Genomic DNA, 13,474 nt, shown 5'->3' on the forward strand with positions numbered 1-13,474 from the left:
TAGGTATAGGTATATAGGTATGTATGTGTGTGTGTTACAATGCAGGGAATAATTTAATTATTATAAAAGTAACTACTAAACCAATGATCATAAATAGAGTCGTTGTGAGATAAAAGATCCAGCCCAATTTAGTTTTATTATAATGTTTCAATTTCCCACTAACATCAGAGATCCCCTTCGATGCCACTTGTATACCAATTTCAGCAGCACCTAATATCTTCTGATCTTCATCCAACGCAGTTTGGAATGCTATAGCCCCATCTTTTAAACTAGATACTAACTTTGACATATCTTGAATCAAATCTTCTTGTATATTTTCATGGTTTTGTAATTGTTTTTCAACAGACACAGAATTGTTTGAATCCATATTATTATTTTCAACTAGACTCTTGCTTCTTTTCTTTCCCCCCAGTAATCTTTTTCTTAATTGTTGAATTTCATATTCTTCCTCATCTTTTCTCTCTTTGTATATTTCATTCATATTATCATTGTCATTCGTGGTGAAATTACTAGTGTTATCTAACTCATTTAATGGATTGTCAAAATCAACACTATATTTTCTAGTCTTTAAACTATTTTCATAATTTTCATATTGTGACCGAATTAATTGCAGGGTCTTGAAATTTATATTTGAGCTTTTAATCTCTAATGAACCCAACTGATCCTGGTATTCATTCAATACTGATCCATTTAATGAGTCAAGACTATATTTAATTGACTCTTTCTTACATATATTTAAATTATTTGTGAATTTGTTGTTTAGTATATTTAGTAGAAAGAGACTATAAGTATTATTATTATTTTTTGATGTAGAAGTAGTGTTTTTTTGTTGTTCAATTTCTTCAAACTGTTTTTTCAGTTGTTCTAAGTTGGCAATCGTAGTGGTGGTGGCAATGGCTGACATTACTATCGGATTAAAAGATATATAATATAGAATGTGTCTTTCCCGTTTATTTTCTGTCTATCAGGTAGTATCAAAAAAAGAGTATACACAGTATACATATACCATTCACCTCCCTATCTAGCCACATACATATATATATATGAATACGGATATAGATACATATGTGTATTTGTATGTTTATGCGTTTAGTTGCAGAGCCATGTGGGGATATTACAATTAGTATTATCGGAACGAATTTTTTTCCTTTCTCTTTAGAGACCAAAAATTAAAGAAAATGTGAAGAAATTGCATAAAAAACCAAGAACATTTATATAACAGACAGTGACAAAGACAAGACAGAGCCAAAGGAATGAAAGAAAACTATTAGAGACTAGCAGACTGACTGGGCAGGTCTATATAATAACCTGATCTTGTGTTGTGTTATGTGATTCGTAATAGCGGTACAAATACTAGCAATATGGTCCAATCTGCATCTTTTGCTACTTGTTTTTTTGTTTATTTTATTCTTTAACACATTAAGTATGTTGTAATTACGATTCCAAGTTTGGTAAGCTGGAAAAAGAAAGAGTGTGTATATTGTGATGATAGAAAAATCAAGTCAAATATGTTTTATCAAGTTTGTGTTGCCTTCTAACTCCAATAGGTATGTACTGTAAAAATTGTATAATTTTGTTTAATCTATGATAGATGGATAAATATTAGGAAACTAAGCTATCTTTAGATCTTCTTGTATTATCTATTTGGTCGTTCCTTATGTATTTACATATGTTATGCTTGTAATATAACATTATTATATAATTTCCCAGATTTCTATAAACGATCATCTTGTTTGATCAATTCATCATGTAGTGCTTTACTCCACTTTGACTATAATGTCTAATTTTTTTTTTTTGTAAAGATCATTTTTAACCGAAAGAAAACTTTTCAGCATTATCATAAAATGACAGTATAAAAGAGATAAGAATTCAACCCAACTTGAAATTTATTCTTGCCTTCCTTTTTAAGTTACCTTTCTAAGTGGATCCATAGACAATTTTGAAGGGTGGACTCATACTATATAATTGTTCAAACAAGCATTTAAAAAAAGGTAAATAAAGAGAAAGAGAGAGAGGCTCTCTGTGTGTGTGTGCAATAGATATATTCCTTTTCTGCCAGAGATTTTGTTCGCTAGATATATATGCATATAATATTTTAAAATAATTATGACTGCTGACGAAACATATTGGCAAAACTTGAAACCATTTCAAGAAGGCTCATCGATATCAAATCAAGAATCACGTAAACAAAAATATTTAGTTCATTATAATAAAGATAATAATACTGGTGATAACAACACCAATAGTGTTGAATCATTTAGAAAATTACAAGATCTAGATAATACTAAACAAAGGTTTAGGCAGCTATTATCTCTATCGGATTTGTTTAGACATTTTATTGGTGTTAAAGCAAACAAGGATCCCAACTTTAAAAAAATTTTAGATGACTTAGATTCAGATATTAATAATAGGGATAACAAGAATAAGAAAAAGGTGAATAGAAGAAAAAGTGAAAAGGAGGAAGATGCTGAATTGTTGAGAGAAGAGGAAAATAATGAGTTTTTGCCAGATGAATATAATGGTGACGATGGTGATACAAATCAAATGGAATTTCAATTTAGAGATTCCCCATTATATATCAATGGTAAATTAAGACCATATCAAATTCAGGGTCTAAATTGGTTAATTCAATTACATTCTAATAAATTAGCAGGGATTCTTGCTGATGAAATGGGATTGGGTAAAACTTTACAGACTATTTCATTTTTAGGTTATTTAAGGTACATTGAGAAAAAATGTGGTCCATTTTTAGTCATTGCACCAAAATCAACTTTAAACAATTGGAAAAGAGAGATTAACAAATGGACACCTGAAGTTAATGTTTTTGTCTTACAAGGTGATAAAGATGAAAGAGCCATGATGATTAAAGATAAATTATTGGCATGTGACTTCGATATAGTCATTGCTTCATATGAAATTGTGATTAAAGAAAAATCATCTTTCAAAAAATTTGATTGGGAATATATTGTTATCGATGAAGCCCATAGAATTAAGAATGAGGAATCAATGTTGTCTCAGGTACTGAGAGACTTTACATCCAGAAACAGATTATTGATTACAGGGACTCCACTACAAAATAATTTGCATGAATTATGGTCCCTATTAAATTTCTTGTTACCTGATATCTTTTCCAGTTCACAGGCTTTTGATGATTGGTTTTCATCAGATACATCAGAAGAAGATAAACATAAAATTGTTAAACAATTACGTACAATTTTACAACCATTTTTATTACGCCGTATTAAAAGTGATGTGGAGACCTCATTGTTGCCAAAGAAAGAAATAAATCTATACGTAGGAATGTCCTCCATGCAAAAGAAATGGTACAAACAAATCTTAGAAAGAGATATTGATGCTGTTAATGGTGCTAATGGGAATAAGGAATCTAAGACACGACTATTAAATATTGTCATGCAACTTAGAAAATGTTGCAATCATCCATATCTATTTGATGGTGCAGAACCAGGCCCTCCTTACACTACAGATGAACATTTAATCTTTAATTCAGCAAAATTAAAAGTCCTAGATAGATTATTGAAAAAATTGAAAGAAGAAGGGTCTCGTGTATTAATTTTTAGCCAAATGTCAAGATTATTAGACATTCTAGAAGATTATTGCTACTTCAGAGGCTACAAATATTGCAGGATTGACGGATCTACAGATCATGAAGATCGTATTCGATTTATTGATGAATATAATGCTCCAGGTTCTGATAAATTCATATTTTTGTTAACTACACGTGCTGGTGGCTTAGGTATCAATCTTACCTCAGCAGATGTCGTTATATTGTATGATTCAGATTGGAATCCACAAGCTGATTTACAAGCAATGGATAGAGCACATAGAATTGGTCAAAAGAAACAAGTGAAAGTATTTAGATTGGTTACAGAAAATTCGGTAGAAGACAAAATTGTAGAGAGGGCTACCCAAAAGTTAAAATTGGATCAATTGGTTATACAAAAAAATAATGGATTTGGTAAAAAGAAAGAAAATAAAGGTGAAAGTAAAGATTCTTTATTATCTATGATTCAACATGGTGCTGCAGATGTTTTTAAAAATGATGGTAAAAATAAAGAGAACACCTCTTCTTCCACTACTAATACTACTACTAATCAGTCAAATAACAATACGGAAAATACGCATAAAAATAATAGTGTTAATAATAATACAATTGATGAAATGAATACTGATCCTGATCTTGAAGTTGATTTAGATCAACTATTAAGTGCATCAGAAGATAAAACTAAGATACTGAACGCTAAGTATGAAAAGTTAGGCTTAGATGATTTACAAAAATTCAATCAAGATTCTGCATATGAATGGAATGGTACGGATTTTAAGAAACAACAAATTCAAAAGGATATTATAGATCCAAACTGGTTACACTCTACGATTTCAAAGCGTGAACGTACTCAAAACTATTCATATGATGTGGATAACTATTATAAGGGTGTTTTAAACCCCAAAAAGACACCAGCACCATTACAACCAAGAATGCCTAAACCTCGTCAGTTCAATAGTCATCAATTGATGAATGTAGGTTTGAAGGATTTGTATGAGAAAGAGCGTTACTGGATTGCTAAAAAGACAGCATACACACCAACAGTTGAAGATATAAAAGTTACATATGGTAACCAATTATCAGAGAGTGAAATCAATGAAAAATTAAAAGAAATGAAATTAGCAATTAGTAAAGCTGAACCTTTAACCCCAGAGGAAGAGAAATTAAAAATCCAATGGGAAAGTGAGGGTTTTAGTAAATGGAATAAAATAGAATTTAGAAAATTTATTTCATTATCAGGTAAATATGGTAGAAATTCCATTCAGGCAATTGCATCAGAGTTGGCCCCAGGTAAAACATTAGAGGAAGTTAAAGCATATGCTAAAGCTTTCTGGGCAAATTATGAACGGGTTGACGATCATGAAAAAATAATAAAAATGATTGAAGCAGATGAAGAAAAGCTGAGAAAAGTACAATATCAAAAGGATATTCTGAAGCTTAAAATCAGTGATTATAAAAATCCATTTTTTGAATTAAGATTAAAACATCCACCATCCACTAATAACAAAAGAATTTTTTCGAAAGAAGAGGATCGATTCATATTACTTACATTAAATAAATATGGTCTGGATAGAGAAGATATTAATGAATTAATACGAGATGAAATTAGAGATTGTCCATTGTTTGAATTAGACTTCTTTTTCCAAAGCAGAACACTGCTTGAGATTGGGAGGAGGGTATATACACTAATTCAGTGTTTAGAAAGGGAATTTCAACTAAAAGATGGAAAGATAATAAGAGTAGAGGAAAAACCAAAAAAGAAAATGATAAATACTGATGCTAACAGTAACTGTAAAGATAAAAAATCGCCTGGTGCTTCCCCTGATACTCTAAGTATTACAGCAAAGGTTGAAAATGATAGAGATGACGAAATTGAACGTTCAGATAAAAGATCTTCTGAAAAACTTGATGAAGTGAATGTTAAAGATGATGTTGATACTGTGATTATTCCAGAAAATGATGCTGTGCCAAATTATGAAGGTCATCAAGAAAAGAAAATGAGAATAGAATAGAATTATGTATACCGAACTGGTATTTATATGTGGCATAAGATTGTATATATATCACATGAAAATAAAATGAGTTAATAAAAATATATGGGCGCTTGATTTTCATTATGGTAGACAGTACTTGAGATCTAAGCTAATGGAGAGTATATTATTTGACCCGGATTGAATATTTGTGTGGGTAACGTTAAGAATCTTGGATTTGCAATATTATTAGGAGGAAGTTAATAAGGTCGTGCATCGTCTAAATAATAATGAGTAATGTCCTATCAGCTTCCATTACTGCATGTATTATTTCATAGGGTTGAAAGACCTTTTAAATTAGTTGTAAAAATTTGCTTTTAGCTTATTTATTTCTTTAAAGATATACGAATAATGCTATGAAAAACCTATAAGTTATTTTAAAAGGGAGTATACAAATTAGAGAGTATGGTATTGACAAGGTATGGATATTAAATACTGTTGATATCATATGAATTAATATTGGTATAAAGAGGAAAGCTTTGAAGTATTAGGTTGGATATTGCAGCAAAATTCAGAAAAAGTAATGGGATTGTTAGATAAACGTTCTGGTGTCCTTAATACTTATTGAGTTTGGGATATATTATTGTACACTGTCTTCCAAAAATATTTATTAACATAAAAAAAAAAGTATACAAAAGTTACTAATATATTATTCCATAAATGAATTTTTTTTCAATTCTAGTTGAAATTCTATTATAAATTATTTTCCTAAAAATGTGCGAAAACAAATCAACCATAGGTAATATTAGTGTGTAAATTATTTAATATTTTGACTTTATTTATGTTGAAATATGATTAGAGTTATGATTGATAATCTAAATTCATCGTACTAAGTGATTAAAAGTTATGAAAATTTATATTAAAGAAGATTTGAAGATAAAATGAGTATACTATATAATATCGTATTACCTATATAGAAAGAAAAAGACCAAGCAATACAATAACAATTTATAATACCACTAATTTCCTACTATAAATAACAATAAAACTTATAATACCACCAATATCCTATTGTAAGTTACATTATCTTATTATATTAATTTAAAATGAACTCTACTAGAATTTTTGGTTCCGAAGCCTTGAGTCAACAAATATTAATAAATTTCATTTCTATTTGAAAAATTTTTTATATATATTGTGTTTTTGTTTATTTTCTATGTTGACCTTGCAACATCTAGACAGTTTTCCGTCAAAAGGTTTTTTTTATAAAGACTAAAATTTTGGAAAGTATACCTTTTGTACGAAATCTTAAAATATTAAATATAAACAAACAAACGAGCAAATAAGCTGAAAAACCAAAACCTTGATTAATTAAATCCACTCTTAAATTATAAAAAAATATGTATCAATAAGTTACATATCTTAAAAGTTTATATATACCTTAGTTTTTGTAAGTTATAATAATACTTAAGAGCCACAAAAGCAGAATAACTTTCCGTCAATGGAGATTCCATACTACAATAATTTTACACAATAATCAACAATATTGAAAATTGATTCTATTCTATGAGCTAATTTTCTAAATTTACGCAACTTTTTATTGCCTTGCCAGTTATATTTTTCTGTGTTTCTAGAAAACTCTTCCTAATAGAATTTAGCATCAAAAAGAAAATGTACAAACGAAAAGTTATATATTAAACATTTTTAGAATAATAAGATACTAGAAATATAGAATTAACAAATACGACAACTTCAAACAATTATTGAAAATATACTAACAGGTAATATCATAGACAAATTTGTTAACTTTAATATAAAGCGTACTAATTAAAAAATAAATAGGTGGAAATTTTTTATTTTAAAGTTAAGAATATACCTTAAAATTGGGAAAAGAAGTTAAAAATATTTCTTGTACAGCTCCTTTTTTTAATATTCTAAATACCTATATTTTATATTTAGAAGAATCTCTTTTTTATATATTATATAGAATAATTGAAGCATTTTACATGTAATATATATACAAAGAACTACATTTATTAAATATGTCTACTAGCTTCAGTAATATACTAGGCACACCTTCTTGTAAGAAATATTAATATTGTTATTTAAAATCAAATGGTTCAAAAGAAAAATACCAACCTAAATTAGTTCGATATTGACTGGTATGTATATAGTGACCATAAACATATTCAATTTAAGATTACCAATATTTTTTTAATTTTATTTGGGTCATAAAAAACTTGAATTTATAATACGTGCTGTGCTCATGTGTATAAATTAATTTACTAATGTTTTATTGTTATTTTGTATAACTAACTAATTTTATTATTTAATACTAAAGTGTATTACATATTAATTAAAAATAATAAAATAAATTAATTACATGATCATTTAGTACTTTCTCTAAAAAAGCCAAGCAAGAGGGGCCAAGCAAGAAAAGCCTTGTTGGCGCAATCGGTAGCGCGTATGACTCTTAATCATAAGGTTAGGGGTTCGAGCCCCCTACAGGGCTTTCCTTTTTTAATTTTTTAGTTATGTAATATATGGAAATCCTATTAACAAGAAATATACTCTTCTAGACGCTAAAATAGATAGATATAGCTTGATTTGTTGTCTATATATGACATATAAACTATACTCTACATAAATAATAAACTAATATATACAGATATACAGATAAACATAGTTATATAAACAAGATGAACATAAAAAACAAGAAAAACAAGAACGTCGTCGTCGACTAAAAAGTTCACAAGATCGTTTATAGTGATATCAGGATCTCATATATCACAGATAACAGTTGAATAAGAGGTAACACGCTATGGATTGGAATGTAGTACTGCAAATACATTCTTGTAGAATAATAAAAAATGTTTACTAATTCTTGGTTGTTGTGTTCTACATATGATTTATAAAATTTACAAATATAAGAAAACAAGAATGTTATCATCTATTAGAAAGTTTACAAAATTGTTTATCGTGTCGTTCAAGATAGTAAATATCACATAATATTATTAATAATCACCTAAAGAGTTATAAATATAGCCTCTCTTTATAACTTTAGACATATTATTAAAGAATAACTAAACTAATATAATTAAAATCAACCAAATAACATATATTTTATATCTAACTATTTTGATACTTCTTGTCAGTTACTCTTCTTGCTCTTTTTTGTTGGTTACTTCTGCTCTAAGTATCCATATCTATCCTTTATAACTTCTCCATATTTCAAAGATTAAATTTTGATTATAGAATTTTTTAAAAAAAGGTGTTTAAAAGAGTATATATAGTCCTATTTCGCCTAAACTAGCAGTCAGCTCCTTAACGCAGTGACATTTGGGATATTACTATATTTATTGCGGAATAAAAAATATAATATATACTGCTTTTTTTAAACAGAGATAACAAATTATGGTAAAGATGTCAATTCTTTTTTAGTTTATTTTTATTGTGAATTATTCTCACTCAAGATAGGAACGATATATAAAAATATTACTTATAAGGTAGTAGCAAATGTGAAAAATAAGATTGATAAACTTATAATAATAGTTGAATGAATGGCAAGTGCTGAAAATTTAATCAAGAACAACTAAATCTTTTTAGGAATATAAATAATGAGATATTCATGATGGTACCTTTGTTTTCAGAGATTTTCAAAGTTTCAATGCCTATGATTCAGAATATTCTTAAATCGACTTTCATATACATATATATATATGCATTTAATTTGAGTCAATCGTAACACAATAGTATATAGTAGGGATTAATTCAGAAAATAGTTGTTTAAATACATATAAGTACTTAACATAGTCCCTTAATTACAATCTAGTATTTTTATAGAAGAAATAGTTCATATTATATGCTCTATGACCAGATGTACTTATTTTTTATCAAAAACTATGAGCAAGATAGAAAATTTCCTTTAGTTGAGGTATATAAATATACAAGCATATCTTGTGACAGTTTATATCTTAATTATTAGATGTATAAATATTTAAATATACAGTATGACATGAGATATTGTCTTTTTTCTGTAAAAGTTTTTCTCTTCTTCCAATCTCTTCTCCCCTCTACTTCCTTATATCATTGTTGTTGAGCTGTTATAACTGACATACATTTGAATTCATTTGAATATGTTGCCTTCCATAGACGTACTTTACCATCATCACCTGCACTTGATAATATAGTACCAGTCAAATTCCATGACACAGACCATACCTCACCATTATGATCATCGTGTTCACTTAATAATTCTACATTTAAAGATGATGGTGGTTTCTTTGAGCCTAACCTCAGTGAATCGTTATTAAATGTGGAAAATTTTTTCTCGACTGATTTGTTATTGTTGTAATTAACAGTTGAATTATTTTGATTATAATAATCAGTGTCATTAGATAAATTCTCCGTTAATTTAAAGATACGAACATTACCATCTTTGGAACCAGTTGCAATTAATTGATACCATCTTCCAATAGATGGCGCCCAACTAATACTTCTAATTAGTCCTCTATGACCATCCAATTTTGCTATAACTTGATATTTATTTATATTATTATTATTATTGTTGTTGCTGTTGTTATTGTTATTGTTGCTATTGCTATTGGCTCCTGTATTTTCGATATTAGATTTATTACTGAACTCTATATTATCATTACTATTATCCATATCAACATCACTATTAATAATACTTTCTTGATCATTCATGCTTTGAGATCTAAATTCGTTTTTATTATTAGAAGGTACAGAACCAGTAATGTTATCAGTTGAATTTAGAGTATTACTCTTACTTGATTGCAGGTTACCAAGTTTACCAAATAAATCCTGTTTATAACTTAAATTGTTATTATAGTTTTTAAATGGAAGCTCACTAACGTCTTCATTATTCTTAGATACCTTTTCGTATATCATAGCCTGATCCAGAACACGTACAGCTAACCTTTCTGGAGAAAACCTGGAAGGACACCAAGATAATCCAAAATCAGATTGTAAATGATTAGCAGGAGGTATTTTCAAAATATTAATCTCTGAAGTCAAAGTCCATGACCTTAAATCCGATGGCTCTAAAGCTTCGTAAATCCGCAAAGTTCCATCATTACCAATGGTAGCCAATTTTAAACCTAGATGTGGTGGAGCGAATTTAACGTCATACAAAGCGCCTTGTGAGTCGTTTAAAACACAGAGTAGATTCCAACGTTTACCGGAGCATTCTTCTTGATCTGGATTTTCTTCCCACAGTTTTAAAGTTTTATCATATGAGACAGATGCAATAATTCTACCGAACTCAGGCAATGCCCAATCGATGGCTACAATTGATGAATCATGTGCCTTCCAAGAATCACTTAACTCCCATTTATTTGTTTGTTTATCAGCTTTAAAAACTTTAATGTGTTGATCTGAAGAACATGTGGCTACATATCTACCATAAAAGTCATATACAACATCGTGTACGAGATCTTCATGCCCACTATCAAAAGGTTTCATTATTTGTTAAACAGGAAAATATAGATATAGATAAGGATGTATTTATCTATTTGTTTTATTTTATTTATTTGTAATCTTGTATTTAGAAGAATACAATGATTGTGAAACGTTTTTCTTCCTGATGTAATAATATTTAGTGTCAGCTACTTAAATTACATATATAAACATATACATACATATATATATATAATATATATATTTCTTATATTCAACCTCACTTTTTTTTTTTTTTTTATCTTTATTTTTCATTTTTTTTTTGTTTTTTAAATATACTCATAAATAACTTTAAAAAACAAAAAAATAAGAAAGAAAAACCATATTGAAGTAAATCAAAGACAATATTACAACATATCAATCGATAAGTTTACGTGTAGAATATATATATATGTATATGTGTGTATAGGTAAGCATGTGTATTTACTTATTTATTCTGATGATTTCAACTGAATAAAAAAATCCTCTCTTTCTTTTAATAGCGCCTTCAACCAACCTTTAACTTCTTCAGTAGTAATTTGGTCAATACAATCATAGAATTGTTCCAATCGACTCAATTGATCTGTTTTATCATTCTTACTTGTGCAATCTGACACAACCGACTTTTCGTATTCAAAACATTGTACCAACATCTCGAATTTATCCAGATCCTTTGCATAGACTGCTTCAATGCATCTTTGTTCCTCATAATCCAGCCAACGTTCTTTTATTTCCTCACCTGCCTGTTTGTTGTATTTAGCAACTATCTGATCACACAAATACTGAATAGCCTTAGATTCTCGTAGATGTTTTTCGTTTTTATCTACTTTTGTATCGAATGGAGTTATATCGCCTACCAGGGATTCTGCGATATCGTGAACAAAAGAGATAAGCATGCATTTATGCCTATCTATGGTTTTGTCTCTTAAGAGAAATGCCATCATTGCCATTCTATACATGTGGTCAGAGATGGACTCGGCCAAGGTTGGCGAAATTCCATTATTTAGCCATCCCGTTCTTTTTTGTAATTTCAAATTTTGTACGATATGAAAGAACGCTAATGGATAGTTGTAATTATTATAACCACTACTACTACCACTACCACCAATACTACTAATACTACTAATACTACTACTGTTGTGATTATTGCTGCGGGTATCAATATCGACACTTGATGAGTTTTTAGTTGTGGTAACTATATTAGATAGAAGTGCTATTATATTCTTTGAGACATGCTCTTTTGGATCCCAATTTGTAGTGGACATCTTAATATTAATTTTGTAAGAAAGAAATGAATTTTTTTCTATATTTTTTCTTTTCTTTGATTTTTTGGTCTCTGTTACACCCTCCTCCGCCTCTTAGATACGAAGAAATATATAGTTATGAACATAGAGAAAGAAGATAACATGCCCATACATATAGCCATATTCTTATTTGTATTCATAATCATATTCATATATAAAAAGGAATAGAATACAAATTTTGAATAGAGAGAAAAAAATAAAAAAAAAAAAAAAAACAAAGAAAAGAAAAAAGACAAAAAAGAAAAAAAATAGAATTATTTCGATAACGTAATCATGAATTGAAAAACCCAAATAATTATTAGTAAGCAATATTACAAATATAAAGATACTATATGTTTTTATTTATTTATTTATTGTCTTAATATATCTTCAATAAACTTTCTATAATCAATTCCACCATCAGAATCCACATCAATACCTTTTAATAATTCCTCCACTTCATCATCGCTTAGTTTTTCACCAAGACCAGTCAACATATATTTCAAGTCACCGACAGTAACTTTTCCGGTGTTATCTTTATCGAAGACCTGGAACGCCTTTATGAAGTCCTCGACTTTGCTTTGTGTGGTAGAATCCAATAGTTGTTGATTGTCAGAGATCAACTGTTCCAATTGATCCAATGTGAAAGTGCCGTTACTGGCGCTGTTATCTTGTGAGTCTATCAAATCCTGGACCTGTTTATTAGTTGGATTGTAACCTATGGCTCTAAGATAGTCACCTACCATAGAACTGTCAATGGACCCCTGTGCTTTCTTATCAAATAGAGTGAAGATATCTTTATTGTTAGTGGACATGATATATGCAGGAAAAAACAAACAATGGTAATTGTGGTTGTGGTTATAATGATAATAAGAACGGTGATATAATACCGAGATGTGTATACCTATAGAAGGATTGTTCATGCTCTCTATATCTCTTTCTATATATCTATCTATCTATCAATCAAATCTCTCTCTGTATGCATTTTCCATTTTCCATTTTCTGTTTCACCTGTCTCGTTTTTTTTTCTTTCTGTGGTTAGTGATGAAAAAAAAAACCCAGTGTGGCGTCGTTGCAAGTGACATAGTGGGGAGAAAAAAGGGAAAAGGACAAGGGAAAAAGGAAAAAAAAGAAAAAAAGAAGAAAGGCGGCAAAACCCAATAAAAAAGATCTTTGCTTTAAACAAACACATGAACAAACAT

General features: G+C 28.9%; 5 protein-coding genes and 1 non-coding gene across 6 annotated transcripts; 2 read left to right on the forward strand and 4 right to left on the reverse strand.

The window, feature by feature from the left end:
• Positions 1 to 34: 34 nt before the first annotated feature.
• USE1 (SNAP receptor USE1) lies at positions 35 to 904 on the reverse strand (the record flags this gene model as incomplete). Its single annotated transcript, XM_064858694.1, has 1 exon — positions 35 to 904. One exon carries the CDS (start codon positions 902 to 904, stop codon positions 35 to 37), a length of 870 nt encoding a protein of 289 aa, XP_064714517.1.
• A 1,202-nt stretch (positions 905 to 2,106) lies between these two features.
• PWA37_002089 (uncharacterized protein) lies at positions 2,107 to 5,574 on the forward strand (the record flags this gene model as incomplete). Its single annotated transcript, XM_064858695.1, has 1 exon — positions 2,107 to 5,574. One exon carries the CDS (start codon positions 2,107 to 2,109, stop codon positions 5,572 to 5,574), a length of 3,468 nt encoding a protein of 1,155 aa, XP_064714518.1.
• Positions 5,575 to 7,970: 2,396 nt separating this feature from the next.
• On the forward strand, positions 7,971 to 8,045 carry PWA37_002090. Its single transcript has one exon. It is a non-coding gene; the product is annotated as a tRNA-Lys (tRNA).
• A 1,573-nt stretch (positions 8,046 to 9,618) lies between these two features.
• Positions 9,619 to 11,016, reverse strand: SEH1 (Seh1p; the record flags this gene model as incomplete). Its single annotated transcript, XM_064858696.1, has 1 exon — positions 9,619 to 11,016. One exon carries the CDS (start codon positions 11,014 to 11,016, stop codon positions 9,619 to 9,621), a length of 1,398 nt encoding a protein of 465 aa, XP_064714519.1.
• Positions 11,017 to 11,441: 425 nt separating this feature from the next.
• YGK1 (5'-deoxynucleotidase) lies at positions 11,442 to 12,254 on the reverse strand (the record flags this gene model as incomplete). The annotated part of the gene is made up of 1 exon (XM_064858697.1): positions 11,442 to 12,254. One exon carries the CDS (start codon positions 12,252 to 12,254, stop codon positions 11,442 to 11,444), a length of 813 nt encoding a protein of 270 aa, XP_064714520.1.
• A 389-nt stretch (positions 12,255 to 12,643) lies between these two features.
• MLC1 (Mlc1p) lies at positions 12,644 to 13,195 on the reverse strand (the record flags this gene model as incomplete). Its single annotated transcript, XM_064858698.1, has 1 exon — positions 12,644 to 13,195. One exon carries the CDS (start codon positions 13,193 to 13,195, stop codon positions 12,644 to 12,646), a length of 552 nt encoding a protein of 183 aa, XP_064714521.1.
• Positions 13,196 to 13,474: the final 279 nt, after the last annotated feature.

Source organism: Arxiozyma heterogenica (assembly GCF_036370985.1).
Source record: "Arxiozyma heterogenica strain weizmannii chromosome Unknown scaffold_18, whole genome shotgun sequence".
In the NCBI taxonomy this organism is placed as follows: domain Eukaryota; kingdom Fungi; phylum Ascomycota; class Saccharomycetes; order Saccharomycetales; family Saccharomycetaceae; genus Arxiozyma; species Arxiozyma heterogenica.